At 43.4% G+C, this 19,727-nt stretch overlaps 1 protein-coding gene across 1 annotated transcript in view; it reads right to left on the bottom strand.

Annotated features, from left to right (window-relative positions):
* TMEM59L (transmembrane protein 59 like) overlaps positions 1 to 19,727 on the bottom strand; it is a 42,984-nt gene that overhangs the window by 19,980 nt on the left and 3,277 nt on the right. The window contains exons 2-3 of the mRNA XM_075283652.1: positions 4,452 to 4,557; positions 1,994 to 2,088 (exon numbers count right to left, since the gene is read on the bottom strand). Of these exons, the coding sequence (XP_075139753.1) occupies positions 1,994 to 2,088; positions 4,452 to 4,557 (201 nt within the window). The remainder of the gene's footprint in view (positions 1 to 1,993; positions 2,089 to 4,451; positions 4,558 to 19,727) is intronic.

Raw genomic sequence — 19,727 nt, 5'->3', positions numbered from 1 at the left:
GCTATTGACAATAGCTAATAGTACGTGTTTTTGTCTCATGGGCAATGACAGCTGGACTCTAAAACCAGATCGCTAGTAAGATCACATAGGGGATAAAATTTCCCAGTAAGGTTCACAAACTTAAGCTGATATGCTACTTGCTTTCTTTTGTATTTTACCTTTCTACTTTGATAATGGGTTTAAAAATAAACTAAAAGGAACAAAATGAGCAGAAATAACTAGTGAAAGCTGCAAACACAATGTGCATCTTGTCATAGCCCGTTCTATTTACTGGTATCTGAAAGGGTTCCAAGGTAGTTTGCTATGCAGCTCAAACCCTTATGTAGAGAGTTAGAACCAACCTGGTAGATTAGAAACGGGAAGATAAGAAAAACATAAAGGCCGGGTCTCCATGTGGCGGAAACGCTGCGGTTTGTCTCTGGCAGAAATGCTGTGGCAAAAACCGCAGCATTTTACAGTCCTTGAAAAGTGGATGGCATTCTGACTTATCTAACAAATCCAATCCACACATTGCAGAAAAATACCGACAGCAGAAATGTTGCATGCGTTTTTGAAATTACAGCATGTCAATTATACCTACGCATATGCTAACGGTTTCCTTATAGGTGTAACTGAAGCAGAAAGTCCGTAGATTTTTGTTACATACACTTTTGACTTTGACAAAAAAAAAAAATCCAGCAAAATTACAATAAAAAGAACAACACTTCCACACCTTTGGGCGTCAGTCCAATGCCGGGCATGACATTGTGAAAACGCAGAGTTTTACAGTACCTTCAAAATGGATAAGATTCTAGATCATCCCATTCACACATTGCAGAAAAATTGAGAACCTGTGGGCAATCCTCAAAAAGCGAATGAACTAAATAATATTTTTTTAAATAATATTTATATAATAATAATTTAAATGTATTTTAATAATAAATAACCAAATAAAGAAATTGTAATAAATGCCAAGAACTTGTTAGGTAAGAATGGGTTGTCATCATTTAGGGTTTGGCCCAGAAGCTGTAAGGGTGAACTGCAGAAGTTTTGAAAATAAGGGTCAATGCTGTAAATCTCAAGTCTTTGGATGTATTCACATGGAGGAAGTTCTGGCGTGGACCCCACGTCAGAATCAGCGCTGAAAAAAAGACTCCCATTGACTTCAATGGGTTCCACACCAGAATCAGCACCAACTTCCTCAGTGTGAATGCACCCTTTGTGTAAACTGGATGTATTTGTCAATAAAATCTGGTAAAAACTTATGAAATGCTTATAAGTGTACTTCAGTATAACATAGATACATCTGAATATAAGCTATAAATAAAAATTGTAGCAGCAACCTTGTGAAAACCAAAATTTGTTTTAGCCTCAAAACTGTTGGCCACAACTATATTATACCTGCCACCTTTGGCAGGGTCCCTACTCCCACTCTGCTCACTATCCACAGCTTGTGCAAGTGGCCTCCACTTCCATCAGTAATGTGGTTGGGCTCTTCTCTTATCAACCTTTTTGTATATTGTGGACTATCGATCAATTTCAAGGTTGTCAGCCATGCAACTAAGACCCCAAAATACATGCTTGTACATGAGGTGTAACAGCACTGAAGTGGTGCTCAAAATACAGACTTTTAAGGGAATCAGAGGTCTCTAAGGCTACAGTCACACAACATTGCTGTGCACTTGGCCGCCAAAAAATACTTCATTTATTGAGTATACATCCAAGAGTAAGGAACTTTCATGGATCCCTTATAGACATGAATCTATTGAGAGATCCATGAAACTAGCCCAGGAACAGCATGTTCTATTTTTTTCTCAGATTGTCCATATTGAGTGTTAAAACAACAAATTCTGTGCTCGTTGTAACACAGTTTATGCTTCAGAGACCCTCGATGCTCTACAGTTCTGCAAATATCATACACAGTACAGACACGGTACCTGTAACAATATAGAACATGTTTGGAACATATACTGGTCAGAAAATAAAATACTTATGCTACCATTTTTTCACTTACCTTTTCTTTCTGAGTTTCAACTTCAGTAAGCTGTTTTCTGCAGCCTGTTGTACAACCATATTGTTCATCTGTTTTAGAATAGGCTTCAGCACATGCTATGGCAGAAGGAGAATAAATGTATGAGATAAATTACAGGTTCTAATATGCATTTATTTGTTTCAAAACCTTTGTAGATTTTATTTTGGTAAATAGACTCATTTACTGACATTTATGGATAAATAAGAAGCATACTGTTTATATGGGTAGATAAGGATGTAAAGATACATAGTAGCACTAATTTAATGAAAAGGCCTCATGCTATATAAATTTACTGCAATTTATTTCAGCAGCATTTCCTGAATACCTCCAATTATAAAATAACTTTTAAAAAAATTTAAAGAAACTTTGTAATATATCTAATTAAAGAAATATTTCCTTCTCCATTTATATTAGTTTACTAGCAGGAGGACCCGGCTTTGCACGGGTATATTACATTTTATGTTTGTGTAGTGTCCCCATAAGAATTGTCCAATTTTGCACCGGTGTATTTTGTATGTTGTTTGTGTGTATGTCCATAAGCGTCATGTGATTATGTGTATCTCATTTTGGATATCAGTGAAAAACCTGTGATCAGTTGTTATGGATACCTGGAGTAAAGCTGTATCTAATCCTTCCCCGTGTAGTACTGTTTTTAGACGCAAGTATCTAATCCTTGTTGGTGTGGTACTGTGGGCAGATGCGCGTAGCTAATCCTCCCCCATGTGGTATTGTGTGAAGAGGCACGTATCTAATCCTCCGGCAAGTGAAACTGTGTGCACACGTGCGTATCTAGTCTTATAGCATGTGGTACTGTGTGCAGATGCTCGTATCTAATCCTCTGGCGTGTGGTACTGTGTGCAGACGTGCGTATCTAATCCTCTGGCATATGGAACTGTAAGCAGACGCACGTATCTAATCCTACAGCATGTGGTACTGTGTGCAGACGTGCTTATCTAATCCTCCAGCGTGTGAAACTGTGTAGAAACGTGCGTATCTAATACTACGGCATATGGTACTGTGTGCAGACGTGCGTTTCTAATCCTCTGGCGAGTGGAACTGTGTGCAGATGCGCGTATCTGTTCCTCCCCCATGTAGTGCTGTATGTAGATGCCTGTATCTAATTGTCTGGCGTGTTGAACTGTGTGCAGATGTGCATATCTAATACTCCCCTGTGTGGTATTGTGTGAAGAGGTGCGTATCTAATCCTCCCCGTGTGGTATTTTGTGCAGACACACATATCTAATCCTTCAGTGTGTGGAACTGTGTGCAGACGCGCATATTTAACCCTTGGTCGTGTGGTACTGTGTGCAGACGCACGTATCTAATCCTCCCCTGTGTGGTATTGTGTGAAGAGGTGGGTATCTAATCCTACGGCGTGTGGAACTGTTTGTAGACGCGCGTATCTAATCCTACGGCATGTGGTACTGTCTGCAGATGCACATATCTAATCCTCCCCTGTGTGGTATTGTGTGAAGAGGTGCATATCTAATCCTATGGCGTGTGGAACTGTGTGCAGACATGTTTATCTTATGCTCTGGTGTGTGGAACTGTGTGCAGATGCACGTATGCAATCCTTTGGCATGTGGTACTGGGTGCAGACGTGTGTATCTAATCCTTCGGCATGTGGAACCGTGTGCAGACGCACATATCTAATCCTTCAGTGTATGGAATTGTGTGCAGAAGCGCATATTTAATCCTCTGGTGTGTGGAACTGTGTGCAGATGCGTATATTGAATCCTCTGGCATGTGATAATGTGTGCTGATCTGTGTATCTAATCCTCTGATGTGTGTGTATCTCAGTTTGGATATCAGTGTTGTATTGTGCATGTGGAGTGACCGTGTGTATTGCAGTTGGAATATGAGTGAAAGACTTGCAGGTTTGTATTGGCTAAGGGGAGTGGGGGCATTGTGTTTGGAATGCTGTATCTCAGCAACGGTACATCCGAGCGAGTTGGAGTCTTGTCTTAAACCTTCCCGGATACCTGAAGTATCTCTATACCAAATTTGGTGAAGATCGGTCCAGTCGTTTGGTTTGCAATAGAGAACAGACAAACAGAAATTCATTTTTATAATACAGAGAGTTGGAGAAGAGAAGGAAGAGGCTGCTGGAAAAAAAAACATACAAATAACAGCAGCTGCTAACTAGTTATGTTTTAATATAAGAGTCTATCACTGCACTGAATGAGACAATACATTAATCATTAACCTTCTCCTTCCCTTTCCCCTCTTCAAAGAGTTCTGTGTGGGAAATTAATATGGAGACTAGGTTTAATGTAAATACACAGGATCAGGGAACATATGGAGGAGGAGAGCAGCCAAATAAAAGGAGAAGGAAGCAGATTTGCCTAATAAGGTATATTCTTATCTTCACATTTACTATTATTTTTTGTAACATTAATTGAAAAGTTGATTTATAATTGAGTGTTATCAATAGTTTTACCTGATTCACATTCAGCTCTAGTGGTATTAAGATCAGCAGTGACATCCACAAAGTGGCAGATTGAAAAAAGCCTGCATCCCCTGTAGCAGGCACCAAGGATATCATCCTGTAGGAAGACAAAAGCAGTTTGAACACTTAAACTTATATTCATGCAGGTATACAGATATTTACAAAGTATTTTCCAAAGACAGAACTAAGCTGAAGCTAAGAGATTAGTTGGAAATACACATAAATTTCTACCACTCTATTGAGATCAGAGAAGGACTGCAATCGTTTTGTACTTTCATATATTTTGGGGACTTTATGAAATTTGGGGAATTTGTGAGATCTTCAAGTGAAGAAGTTGAACCTAGACATATCTGTGCCGGATGAGAGCAGAATCTCCTTCTCCCATCTCCATTACCTTTGTGAAGAGAGAAAATGATGGCCTTCTCCACTCACTGAGATAAGCAAGATGAAGACAAGCAATATGGAATGGAATGTATCTAGGGATGGACTTGCCTTGTAACAAAAGAGCGAACATTAAATTAACTAAAATGCAGACTTTGGCAGGAACTTGTAGAGATGTTTTTCAGGCAGAGAGCAGTCACATTTTTAATCAAAGTATAGGGTTGAGCTGATCTTAAAATTTCAGGATCGTTTTTAAAATCCGATTTCCAATCATTTTCCATCTGAACCCGATCCTGATCCCAATTATGATCCTAATGCAAGTCAATGGGATTTTTCTTAATTATCGAAGATCGGATTTTAAAAACTATCCTATTCACTACACAGCATGGAATACAAACATTGTTTCAATTTTTGGACTCCACGCTGTGTAGTGATTAAAAGAAATCCCCCGGCTACTTAGCTCCCCTGGTGTCCACTTACCTGCACAGATCCGCTGCCAGTTCTTCTTGGTCCGGTCCTCTCTCATTGACATGCCTTCAGAGAGCCGTGCGCGCCCCCACCTCCCTAGGCTAGTGTTAGAGATGATCGGAGTAGGCGGGGCTTGTTTTGACTTAGGAGAGTGTGGGCAGGAAGACGTGAGTGCATCACTCACGTCTCCCTACCCAGTACCCGCCCACACATTCTTAGCCACAAGCCGTGCCTTGTCCCAGCATCTCTAACACTAGTCTAGGGAGGCGGGGGTGCACAGGGCGCTCTGAAGGCAGGTCATTGAGAGAGAAGAGGAGCGAGAAGAACTGGGAGAGGCAGCGGATCTGTAGAGGTAAGTGGAGTGATCGGGATCGGAATCCCGTTCCCGATCTTTTTAGTCGGGATCAGAACCCGATCGTGAAATTTACTCGATCGCCAATCGGGATCCAATCTTTTCCGATCCTGATCGCTCAACCCTACTTGTGAGTCACTGTGACGTTACGGTGTAAACTGACATCAGCTGACAGCCTCTCATCCAATAGACAGTGATAAGTGGACATCTTACAGTGCTGATGTCATATACTTTTTATAAAGTGCTGTCAGTATTATCATCAGGCATTGCAGTAATGGTAGATGTACAGATGGATCTGTGATTGATGTCGGAGCATGATTCAGAGCACTGAGTCCTGAAAAGCTTACAAATTGCTATCAATAGATCTGGAGAATCTTAGAAATCGGACAGTTTAATCTATTTAATCAATTACATGCAGAGGAAAATGGAATTTGTTGATGTGAAACAGGTCTAAAATATAATTAAAAACAACAATCAGAACAAAAATCATAGAAGCAAATGATAGACAAGCAGTTCAAAGCTGAGACCTGCTCATGTTATAACATTTCTGCAGCCAGAACCTCCCCTGCAGATAACGGAAGTAAACTGATGTAGCTTGTTATTCTGAGTGCTTAAAATACATCACCTTGTTATCTATTACAGTTTTAACTCAGCAGGTTTCAAACCTAGAGAAGAGTATTCAAAAGGCTTCTCATGCTGCACACACGTATGACACTCCTTGTCTTAATTGCAGGGAATCTGTTTTCATCTTGATTAGAGATGAGCGAACACTAAAATGTTCGAGGTTCGAAATTCGATTCGAACAGCCGCTCACTGTTCGAGTGTTCGAATGGGTTTCGAACCCCATTATAGTCTATGGGGAACATAAACTCGTTAAGGGGGAAACCCAAATTCGTGTCTGGAGGGTCACCAAGTCCACTATGACACCCCAGGAAATGATACCAACACCCTGGAATGACACTGGGACAGCAGGGGAAGCATGTCTGGGGGCATAAAAGTCACTTTATTTCATGGAAATCCCTGTCAGTTTGCGATTTTCGCAAGCTAACTTTTCCCCATAGAAATGCATTGGCCAGTGCTGATTGGCCAGAGTACGGAACTCGACCAATCAGCGCTGGCTCTGCTGGAGGAGGCGGAGTCTAAGATCGCTCCACACCAGTCTCCATTCAGGTCCGACCTTAGACTCCGCCTCCTCCCGCAGAGCCAGCGCTGATTGGCCGAAGGCTGGCCTATGCATTCCTATGCGAATGCAGAGACTTAGCAGTGCTGAGTCAGTTTTGCTCAACTACACATCTGATGCACACTCGGCACTGCTACATCAGATGTAGCAATCTGATGTAGCAGAGCCGAGGGTGCACTAGAACCCCTGTGCAATCTCAGTTCACGCTAATAGAATGCATTGGCCAGTGCTGATTGGCCAATGCATTCTATTAGCCCGATGAGGTAGAGCTGAATGTGTGTGCTAAGCACACACATTCAGCACTGCTTCATCACGCCAATACAATGCATTAGCCAGTGCTGATTGGCCAGAGTACGGAATTCGGCCAATCAGCGCTGGCTCTGCTGGAGGAGGCGGAGTCTAAGGTCGGACCTGAATGGAGACTGGTGTGGAGCGATCTTAGACTCCGCCTCCTCCAGCAGAGCCAGCGCTGATTGGCCGAATTCCGTACTCTGGCCAATCAGCGCTGGCCAATGCATTCTATTAGCCCGATGAAGTAGAGCTGAATGTGTGTGCTAAGCACACACATTCAGCACTGCTTCATCACGCCAATACAATGCATTAGCCAGTGCTGATTGGCCAGAGTACGGAATTCGGCCAATCAGCACTGGCTCTGCTGGAGGAGGCGGAGTCTAAGGTCGGACCTGAATGGAGACTGGTGTGGAGCGATCTTAGACTCCGCCTCCTCCAGCAGAGCCAGCGCTGATTGGCCGAATTCCGTACTCTGGCCAATCAGCGCTGGCCAATGCATTCTATTAGCCCGATGAAGTAGAGCTGAATGTGTGTGCTTAGCACACACATTCAGCACTGCTTCATCACGCCAATACAATGCATTAGCCAGTGCTGATTGGCCAGAGTACGGAATTCGGCCAATCAGCGCTGGCTCTGCTGGAGGAGGCGGAGTCTAAGGTCGGACCTGAATGGAGACTGGTGTGGAGCGATCTTAGACTCCGCCTCCTCCAGCAGAGCCAGCGCTGATTGGCCGAATTCCGTACTCTGGCCAATCAGCGCTGGCCAATGCATTCTATTAGCCCGATGAAGTAGAGCTGAATGTGTGTGCTTAGCACACACATTCAGCTCTACTTCATCAGGCTAATAGAATGCATTGGCCAATCAGCGCTGGCCAATGCATTCTATTAGCTTGATGAAGCAGAGTGTGCACAAGGGTTCAAGCGCACCCTCGGCTCTGATGTAGCAGAGCCGAGGGTGCACAAGGGTTCAAGTGCACCCTCGGCTCTCCTACATCAGAGCCGAGGGTGCGCTTGAACCCTTGTGCAGCCTCGGCTCTGCTACATCAGAGCCGAGGGTGCGCTTGAACCCTTGTGCACACTCTGCTTCATCAAGCTAATAGAGTGCATTGGCCAGCGCTGATTGGCCAGAGTACGGAATTCGGCCAATCAGCGCTGGCCAATGCATCCCTATGGGAAAAAGTTTATCTCACAAAAATCATAATTACACACCCGATAGAGCCCCAAAAAGTTATTTTTAATAACATTCCCCCCTAAATAAAGGTTATCCCTAGCTATCCCTGCCTGTACAGCTATCCCTGTCTCATAGTCACAAAGTTCACATTCTCATATGACCCGGATTTGAAATCCACTATTCGTCTAAAATGGAGGTCACCTGATTTCGGCAGCCAATGACTTTTTCCAATTTTTTTCAATGCCCCCGGTGTCGTAGTTCCTGTCCCACCTCCCCTGCGCTGTTATTGGTGCAAAAAAGGCGTCAGGGAAGGTGGGAGGGGAATCGAATTTTGGCGCACTTTACCACGCGGTGTTCGATTCGATTCGAACATGGCGAACACCCTGATATCCGATCGAACATGTGTTCGATAGAACACTGTTCGCTCATCTTTAATCTTGATGTTAAGTAATAAAGTTCCCAGAGGTTATTAAATAAAAAAGGCATTAAATTATTTAACCCTTTAAGGATGCAGATTAGTTTGTACGCTGTCTGCTCATTAACTTTTTTCAAATTTTCCTTCCCCCACCTTCCAAAATTCAGAACTTTTATATTTTTCTGTCTTCATAGCTATATGAAGGTTTGTTCTTCCAGTTGTACTTTCATCTTGCACCATTTTTGGGGTACATATATTGTTTTGATTAGCTTTATTAATGTTTTTAGGGGTCCGTGTGAAAACCCCCCACCATATTATCAGAATTTTTTGCATTTGATTTTTACAGCATTCACTCTGTAATAAAAATGACATGGCAGCTTTGTCCGAGGGGGTCATTACGATTACATCAATACCATATTTTTATTGGTTTTATTATATTACTATTGTTTTTTTTTATTTACCAAGTTTACAATTTTCCAGGGGTCACCATATTCTGATGCCTATAACTTTTTTACTGTTTTGTTGACTGAGATGTCAGGGCTCTTTATTTGTGGGTCAAGTTGCACTTTTTATTGTCATATTTTATAAATGTTTGGTATGTATGGCTTTTTGATCAGTTTTTATTGCTCTTTTTTGGGGAATGTCAGGTGACTAAACTAGGTTCATTTGCACATTGCAGTATATTTTTGTTATGGCGCTCAATATACAGGATAAATAACCCTATAGTTAGTGGGAACTTATAAGCATGTGGGGCTATCTAACATATTTGTTTGTTCTTTTTGTTTAGGTTATGTGTTTTTTTTAAACGTAAAGGTGTTATTTTAAACTTTTTTTTTTTTTTTTTTTTACTTTTCCCATACAGGTACATAGTATTGCAGCAGATTGCAGAAAGTCTTACTATGTGAAATGTGCATAGGCAGTCAGGAGGCTGGTACTCAAACTCTTGGCTGCCATGCCAACCCCTCAGATCCCACAATCTTATTGCAAGGGATCTGAGGGGTGACTCTGGCAGATTAATGTATCCGAATGCCAGAAGTAATGCAATGGGCACAGCTTCTGTGCCCATAGCATTACAGCACCATATTATTATGGCACTGAGCATTAACCCACACTCAGTGCAACATATTAGTACAACATGGAGCAGGAAAGGGTTAAAGTTTATTTTCTATAAAAGCTTTTCAAGTTTGACAAAGAAAATATGAAAAGTAAAAACTAGGTTAGAAGCACAAGAAACACAACAAGTTAGATGAAGCATATTTTTACATTGGAAGTAAATATCTGACATAGATGCTCACAGTTCTGGTACAAAGTCACGGCAACAGGTCCCGCTTTTTCCCGCATCACGTTTAACAGAAAATTTGCAGAGGTTTAATCTGCAGACTTTCTATTTCAGTTATACCTATAGGGAAACTGCCGGCGTTTCCATAGGTATAATTGACATGCTGTGATTTCCAAAACCACAACGATTTTAGAAATTGCTGATCCTCCTTTGCACATATTTTTCAACAAGGTAGTGATGGAGTTCACTAGAATCCCTTCCCCTTTGCTGTGATCATAAAATGCCTTGTTTTTTCAGCAGTGTTTAGTCCAGATGGGGCCCTGACCGGAAAGGGGAAAAAAAAGTGCTAGTTTTTGTTATCATATTTCATTGTATATCTCCATAAGATGTTGCAAAAGAAGTGCTTGGGTCCTGCGTGCCGTTGCTATGACAGCCGGGAGCCTTTCTATACTTTCTATTGCAGGCTACTATGTAGCCTGCAATAGAAATGCATGATTTTTTTCAATGCATTAGCATTATACTACATTGCATTAGTGATCAGACCCCCTGGGGTTCAAGACCCTTAGGGGGTCTAATAAATGCAAAAACTAAAAAAAAGTAAGAAAAATAAAAACATTTTTTTAAAACTAAAAGTATTCAAATCAGCCTCCCTTTCCCTAGAATACATATAAAAGTACTTAAATACTGTGAAACACCTACACATTAGGTATTCCTGTGTCTGAAAACACCCACTTTACAAATCTATAAAAATATTTTTCCTATACGGTAAACGCCATAGCAAGAAAAAAAAAGTCAAAACTGCCAAACCCACATCCACCATCTTCTATCAACAAACTTTAATTAGTGTTTCACAAGGTAAACATAAAAAACTGATCCGATTTTTTTTTATTTTTTTTTTTAGCAGAAAACTGATGCACATCCGTTAACGGATCAGTCTTTTTGATGCCTGGATTGACATAAGATTGCATCAGTTTTTTGATTAAAATAATGGATCCATTTAACTGATCAGTTAAACTGATATGAAAAACATGATGTGAAAGCACCCTTACCCTGTTGACGGTGTAGAATCAGCTGCAGACACATGCTAAGATCACTGAGGCCCAGCTGTTTTAAGGACAATTACAAAGAAAAGTCCATGCTCCCAAGAGGGCTACTCATTATCCCCAGAGAAGTTACTTTCAGGACAGTCAACTGATGGACTGTCCTGCATAGTGATGGATACTTGTCATAGTATTCAAGAAAATTGTGCCTAGTCCTGCTCTATCAGTGCAGATACCCGCAAGACTTATCAGCCGTTTCAATGGCTCTCTACTCAGAAAATGGATGAGAGCCTCTTTGCTCTGCCTTCTATATAGGGTTGCCATATCTGATAGCAGCCTTTGAGCTGAGAATACTCAGTTCCCCTGCTACTGTTCCCCTACTACTGCGCCGGCGTGGGATTACAAGCAATGACGCCGGAAGAAGAAGACGAGGAAGACAGGACCCGAGGATATCACTGCAAGAAGAAAGAAGATGTAGGCGTGGCTAAAGATGACGGCGAAACGCGTCGAGGTGTCCTTGCCGTTTGTGTTGGGGATTTGAGACTGTATCCATTTGCTATAATGACCTCAGGTATTTTCAAAATTTGATATGACTTCAGCTTGAATTATTTTTACACTGGGCTTCCGTTATTTATGTATGTATGATTCATGTTATACCACTATATGGGTTTTAACCCTTTGGAAGCTTTCCAGGTTGTGATGTAATTTGATCCTTTTTGATCATTTCCTGTTATTCAGCTGTATCTGTACCATTGGTCCTACTATTTCTTGCAATGGAGTGCAACATGATTTAATATCTGTATAGTGTCTTACTTTCAGGGTTAAAATTATTGTTTATAGCTATTTATACGTTTACATATTTAGACCCTGTATATTTAAGTCCTATGTGCTAATTGTGATTTATATATAGTCTTAAATCCTCTATTTGTCCCTGTACTTTCAACTTTGGCTTTACCATCTGCCTAGCTGCTATTTAATTTTATGATTCTATTTGGTATAATAAAGACGTACTTAAATTTTATATGATTGACTGTAAATTATTTGAGGGTGTTTTCCTTTTGTAAGTGCTCTAGTGGTTGAATTTAATTCCCTCAGTTATTCATATGGTCTATGGATAATTGTTTTTTTTTTAAAGATGACGTCAGCCCGCCCAGCGTGACTATCATTCTTCTCTAGGGTATTATTTTAAAACGGGGGTAGTTTAATATAACATTAGCAATGCCTGAATGGCATTTTTAAAGGCTATTCACGCATATGTGGGGCTCTATCAGCATAATTTTGCTGATAGAGCCCCTTTAATTTAAAATGTGACTGCTTTCTGCCTGAAAAAGATCTCAAGTTCCTGCTACTAGATGTCTGCCTTTTAGCTAATTTAATGTTTGCTCTTTTGTTACAAGTCCATCCCTAGATACATTCTATTCCATGTTGCTTATCTTCATCTTGCTTATCTCAGTGAGTGGAGAGGGCCATCATTTTCTGTCTTCACAAAGGTAATGGAGATGGGAGCAGGCGATTCTGCTCTCAGCCAGCACAGATATGTCTGCAAACTGTTGAGGTATGCAAAAAACGAAGGAATCTGCAAACCACACAACTGATGCTAGGTTCACACCTGCATTTGGGTTTCCACTAACGGGTTCTACTTGGGAACCCCACTAACAGAAACCTAATCTGCTTAAAAAAGTGGTTACTCGTGTACCCTATACACTATAATGGGGACTGCCGGGTTTCCGCCCAAAAAAAATGCAGAGAGGAGTCTTGCTTGCAGGGAAGAGGTGCAGCCTACTACTTATTGTACATGGCCACAGCCTCAGATAGAAATGTAAACTGTGTTTCAGCCATAATTTGATTATTAGCATCAGAAAAACTGATAGGACAATCATGTATGAAGATATATGCAGTCATAGAAAAAAACTAACCAGTAAGACCCTGCACATTTTTAAACTTTCATAAACTAATAAACTCAGATACTCTTTAATGCTTTACATTAAAAAAAAAGTAAAATAAAAGGAAGAAAAACAGAAAAACTTCTTGAATTAGAGTCCTTCTATTTCCATGGATGTTGTCAGACAGGTTGGGCGAACTCAGCTAATTGCTGTCTTCCAAAGTGTGACAATGTTCTCACAGTGTACGGTTTTTGTTAGGATGAGCCCCTTAGCACATTCTAAGCAATGTCCCCTGTCAGGGTGCACACCCTCCTTATAATTCCCTGAGGTAGAGGATTAATTGCTTCATCCTCTTATGGGAAAGCTGGGTAAATACTGGTCTATTCAGGTTTGCTTAGCTCCTTGATTCGTTCCTGAGTTTGCTCCTTCCTGTCTGCTAGTTTCCAGTTGCTGACCAAGGTTACCCTTTGTCAGTGGCGGATCCAGGGTTTGCGGGGCCCTGGGCAATTGACTTTGGCGGTGCCCTACTTACTGGGGGTCTTGCACTTCTAACCTGTACTTCCCAACTGTTGAAGACTAGAAAGAGGTCCAGTGTCATGCCGTTCTCCCCCCTTCATCTGCCCCAATGTCATGCCATTCTCCCCCCTTCATCTGCCCCAGTGTCATGCCGTTCTCCCCCCCTTCATTTGCCCCAGTGTCATGCCGTTCTCCCCCTTCATCTTCCCCAGTGTCATGCCGTTCTCCCCCCTCCATCTGCGCCAGTGTCATGCTGTTCTCTCCCCCTCTATCTGTCCCAGTGCCATGCCGTTCTCCCCCTCCATCTGCCCCAGTGTCATGCTGTTCTCCCCCCTTCATCTGCCCCAGTGTCATGCCATTCTCCCCCCTTCATCTGCCCCAGTGTCATGCTGTTCTCTCCCCCTCTATCTGTCCCAGTGCCATGCCGTTATCCCCCTCCATCTGCCCCAGTGTCATGCCGTTCTCCCCCTCCATCTGCCCCAGTGTCATGCCGTTCTCCCCCTCCATCTGCCCCAGTGTCATGCTGTTCTCTCCCCCTTCATTTGCCCCAGTGTCATGCTGTTCTCCCCCCTCCATCTGCCCCAGTGTCATGCCATTCTCCCCCCTCCATCTGCCCCAGTGTCATGCTGTTCTCCCCCCCTCCATCTGCCTCAGTGTCATGCTGTTCTCCCCCCTCAATCTGCCCCAGTGTCATGCCGTTCTCCCCCCTCCATCTGCCCCAGTGTCATGCTGTTCTCCCCCCCTTCATCTGCCCCAGTGTCATGCCGTTCTCCCCCTCCATCTGCCCCAGTGTCATGCTGTTCTCCCCCCTCCATCTGCCCCAGTGTCATGCCGTTCTCCCCCTCCATCTGCCCCAGTGTCATGCTGTTCTCCCCCCTCCATCTGCCCCAGTGTCATGCCGTTCTCACACACACTCACCATTCCTCGTTCCCTCGCAGCTCTCTCCTCTCTCATACACATATTGTAGCCGCGATGTGATGACGTCATCACATCGCGGCTACAAATGCCGGAGGCCCGGAGCTCAGCGTTAAAGCAGGAGCTGAGCTGTGACAGCTCCGGCTTTAAACGCCTATGCATTCAGCTCATCGGCGTCCTACCGCCGATGAGCTGAAATACATAGGCGTTTAAAGCAGGAGCTGTGAGCTCAGCTCCTGCTTTAACGCTGAGCTCAGTTGGAGTCGGGACATGCCGACCGGGACCATTTTGTTAGGTCCCGGCCGCGCCTCGGGGCCCCGCTAGGCGCGGGGCCCCGGGCGGTTGCCCGGCTTGCCCGCCCCTGTCCTTTGTCTATTGTACCTTGCAACCTGCCCTGACATCTTGCTTTACTATGATTCTATCTAACCCTTCGGTGCCTCACACCAGCATCTAAAAAAAGGTAATAACCTGGTAATTCTCTGGCAATGAAATTCTGATCACATACAGGTTTTAAAAGGTTAAAGACAGGGGGTTTGTTCAGTCAAAGCCCTTGGGATCGGCTCCAATTCTAGCCAGTTAGTTGACAATTGGGCCCACATCCCGTTGCCCGTGATAATGTCATTCACAGTTGATGTCACAAACTGACCTCTTGCTGTGGTGGAATCTTATAGTACCTTGCTGGAATTCAGTGAGTATTTTAGAACCCGTGCAAAGTGCAAGGAAATCCCATCCACAGATTGCAGAAAAATATACACAGCAGAAATACTATAATTTCCAAAACGTTTTTGTAATTCGCAGAATGTCAATTATACCTACAGAAACATAGGGCTCCCCCAAGGGCCTGAAAATTAATGTTTTAGGGATCCCCCCCAAGGGCCTGAAATCTAATTTTTTAGGGGTCACCCAAAGGGCCTAAAACTCTGCTGCTACAAGGCTCAATTCACCCAAAGGGCCTAAAACTCTGCTGCTACAAGGCTCAACTCACCCCAAGGGCCAAAAAAACTGCTGGTGCAAAGCTCAACTCACCCAAAGGGATAAAAACAAAATCTCTGTTGGTTAAAGGCTCAACTCACCCAAAGGGCCTAACATTCTGCTGGTGCAATGCTCAACTCAATTAAAGGTGCAACGTTTAGATGGCTTCTTTCCAAACCAAGGGTGATTCCTTTCGGTAAGATCTGATGGCTGTTTCCAGCCCCGATTATCCTGGTTGATCGTGTTCAGTAATGAGGCCAGCTCAGCATGAGGATCGTCTACGTTAGGTTCTCCATACCCACTAATGTGCATGAAGACTTGATCACAGTAAATGTTCTTATTTTTCTCCAATTCAATCTCTGAATGAACTGCTCTGAAAGATGGCCTAGGCACTGCTGCAATGGCAATTACTGGGTCTTATTTGAAGAAGAGACAATCATAGCCTGACTACTGGTTTCTTGTACTGCAGCATTTGTAGTTGGGTCTGTCAGCCTTGTGATGAACTACACACACACACACACACACACCACAATGACAGTTAAGGGTGGGTACTGTTTGATTTCCCATTGCCTATTCCATCTGTGGTTGTCATGGGCAAATTGATTTAAAGGGATGCTTGGTAATGTTTCTTTAGCTTAAAATTTGGGTTTCTGTCCATACAATTGGGGAGGAAAGAAGGTTTCCCGGTATTTTTCCACTTTCATAGAGTTTTTTCAGTGTGGAAAGTGTCTAGTTGATAGGTTGTGATAGTGGGGTAAAACTGGGACTTGGGCGTGTTAGATGCCCCCAGGCATGCTTCCCCTGCTGTCCAAGTTGCATTGCAGACGTGTTGGCATCATTTGCTGTTGAGGTGTCATAGTGGACTTGGTGACCCTCCTTAGGCGAATAGTGGTTTCCCCTGAAACAAACATTTTTTCCCCATAGACTATAATGGGATTCGATATTCGTTAGTATTAGTCGAATAGTCGAATATTGAGGGGCTATTTGAATCGAATATCGAATATTTCACTGTTCGCTCATCTCTAATCAAGAGGTGTAGCCCAATACGTTTTCTCAATATAGTGTATATGTGGAGATTATAATTTTTTATTCCATGTATTCATTCAATCTATGTGAAGCTGTGAATACAAATATATATATATATGGATGTTAAATTGTTAAATTCAGTTTAGTTAATTGACTTCTTATAAAATTGTTTTAAGACAATACTTACAATGAATTGAAAATTCTAGAACAAATTTCCATAGAACTCTTCATTGTGCCATTTGTCCTTTAACACTATACCCAGTTGTCTATTTATTTATAAAGGTTCCATATGAATAGCAAAGGAATGACACAATACAAACGCCTAAAAAAATAGGTTTCAGAATAGAGCTGACATTCATAAAGCTGATACGCCTTTTGAGTTTACTTTATTTTCTTGTAACAATATCAGCTTAAATTTATGTTCAGGAGAGAAAAAGATTCTAGGCTTCTTGGCCTACCCTCCTAAATGCCGAATAAAGCAGTGTTTGTACAATGAGGGGCAACAGGAGATTTGGGGAAGTCGCTATAGTAATTGGTGGGAGTCTCAATGGTGAAGGCATCAGCAATAATATAATTATCATCTACCCTATGGATAAGTGACAGTCACCTTCCAACTGTTGCAGACTCAGTCTCAACTCTACAAGCCTCTGGAGGACTCAGAAAGTTGAGTACAATGGTGGAGCAGTGAGCCATCTGCCTCCTGCCTCACCATTCAGGCCCTGTCTCCTTTCCTTCAGTTTAAAAGCAGGAAGTTGTGATGTAGTGATTACAGCAGAGACTAGAGTAGATTCTGGGGTAAACCCCCTCTTTTTTTTCTTTTTGTGCATTTTACTGTAGGGACCACAAGAAGTGAACATTATAGTGTGAGAACCATAATGATTGAGGTACACAGTTCAGTCAGTTAATGTGACCACCGCCTACTTTTGACGTCCATGTTAAATAACCAATCGCAGAAGGTACGTGTCATAAGTCATCTGGGTGCACTCATCATTGTGGAAGGCATGATGGATCAATACAAATATGCATCTTTCCTTGCGGACCATGTTCACCCCTACATGCGAATTGTTTCTCCTCAGGATGATGGCATCTACCAGCAGGACAATGCTACGTGTCATAAAACTTGCTGTGTACGTGTGTGGTTCGAGGACCTCCAGGATGAGGAGCTCCAGGGTCTGCGTCCCGGGTCATGTGACGTCCGAACATCAAGGAAGATGGCCGACACCACCGAGGATTGCGGCGGAGCCGGGGATCGGTAAGTTATAGTGGTTTTTTTATGTTTGTATCTCCCCCTTGGGTCTTCGATTATTATAGTCTGGGGTCTGAAAAGACCCCAGAGTATGATAATTGTTCATGGGTGTCTACAGCGGGCATAATACTGTGTACAGGGGCCACTATGGGGCATAATGGAGCGTGCAGGAATGTGTGTGTGTGTGTGTGGGGGGGTCGGTTGTTGGGGTCTTCGGTGTCGGGGGAGCTGGGACCCATGTCAAAAGTTCGCCATGGGGCCTCGCCATTCCTAGTTATGCCACTGGCTAAGGCCCAATCACACTGTTATATATAATTCACCTCCCCTAGGCCCACCACTGAAGACTATGCAGTTCTCAGTGATCTTTATTACTAGCAATATTGGGATTGATGGTTTGCCAACCCCCGGCTATTTTGACATGACCTCCAGGGAGCTGTGCTCCACAGTTTGGGAAGCAATAATAAAAAAGACTTGTACATTATCCCAAGGCATGTAGAAAAGCAACTTTGCCAGTTAAATTATTCATTGTTTTTCTATAGCAAGATCCTCCACTTTATTTGAAATATTAAGGCCCAAGAGTTAGCCAAGGAATGCATAGTCAGGACAGATCTGAGAGAAAATAATGGTGCATTTACGTAGTGTGGGGAACAGGGGTGAACCATGAGTTTCTGCCGCCTGAGGCGGACGTCAGAAAGCCGCCGCCCCCCCCCCCTGGAGGAGGGGCGGAGCGGAGGGGGTGGGGCAGAGCAGAAGGTGGCGCGGCCGAGTGGAGGGGGCGGGGCCAAGTGGAGCGAGCGTCTTTAGCAGGCAGAGAGCAGGCACGGAGGGGACTTGCTCTCTGCCCGAGCGTGAGGGGCAGCTCTGCTCCAGCGGCCTCCCCAATCCACCGCTCAGTGATGGTGACCCTAAGCCAGTACGGGACAGCTTGTCCTGGACTGGCTTAGGTCAGCAAAAATGCCGCCCTCCCCGGGGCCCTGGCATAAGGCCGCCTGAAGCAGTCGCTTCAGGTCGCCTCATGGGAGGTGCGGTGCTGGTGGGGAAGGTAGCTTAATTGAAGCAGTGGTGCGGACCCAAAGAGTCAAGACAGGAACACAAAATATGCAGCAAACTGCTTTATTTACAAAGAAACAGGAAAATAAATAAACCTTGACTTCAGGTACAAATGAGCAAAACAAAATACAGCCTTTACTTCAGGCAAAAACAAAATAAAAACCTGCTCGTCTGAGCAATACTTAACAGAAACGATAACCTAACTATACACGTGGCTTACTACTAGCCATACGAACAATACAAGCACAATATTATCTCACTGGACTCAGGGTTACTGGACAGACCCAGACACCTCCTCTCACTCCATGGATCTGCATTGGAGAGCAGGATCTGCAACCTTTTTCTGGCCCAGGACCCACACCTGGAGGTGAGGCCTACTCAAGATCCGAACTAGACCACACATAAGTTGAAAACCTGGGGGAGATATAGCGAGATTCCAACACCCTGCTTGTCACCTTCTCACAGTAGGTACACTGCCTGGCCCCAAAAAAAGTTGCCTTGTGCAACAAGGTACCGTTCCACCCCTGATATAATTATGAACTGTTCATGACAGGAATTTGCATATATTCTTGAATGTATATAATTGAGCTGTAGCCTGTCAAGTGCAGATCATAATTAAAGGTGTGAAGCGATGTCTACCAACGGAAGAGCTACCAGAGGAAGAGATGTTAGTGCCTTCAAGAAGGGGAAAGTCATTGGATTGCATCAGGCCAACAAATCGACCAAAGAGATAGCCGAAGTAACTGGCATCGGACAGAGAACTGTTCAGCGTATCATACGAGCATGGCGAGATGGTGGAGAACCCCCCTCCAACCGTGGAAAGTGTGGATGTAAGACTATACTCAAAACTCGAGGTCGTAGGTCCCTAAAGCGACTGGTGAAGAATAACCACCGGAAAACCACCTTTGAGCTCACACAAATGTTCAACTCGACAGAGTAACACATTTTGGAGCAAACAATGCGACGAGAACTCAAAGGAATGGGTCTCAACAGTTGTGTCGCCACACGAAAGCCATTGGTGACAGAGACCAACAGACGTCGGCACCTGTCATTTGCAAGAGACCACAAGGATTGGACCCTAGA

The sequence above is a fragment of the Leptodactylus fuscus genome, chromosome 1, assembly GCF_031893055.1.
Source record: "Leptodactylus fuscus isolate aLepFus1 chromosome 1, aLepFus1.hap2, whole genome shotgun sequence".
NCBI lineage: Eukaryota > Metazoa > Chordata > Amphibia > Anura > Leptodactylidae > Leptodactylus > Leptodactylus fuscus.
The sequence above is the reverse complement of the archived record's forward strand: the minus strand, read 5'-3'. Positions and strand labels throughout refer to the sequence as shown.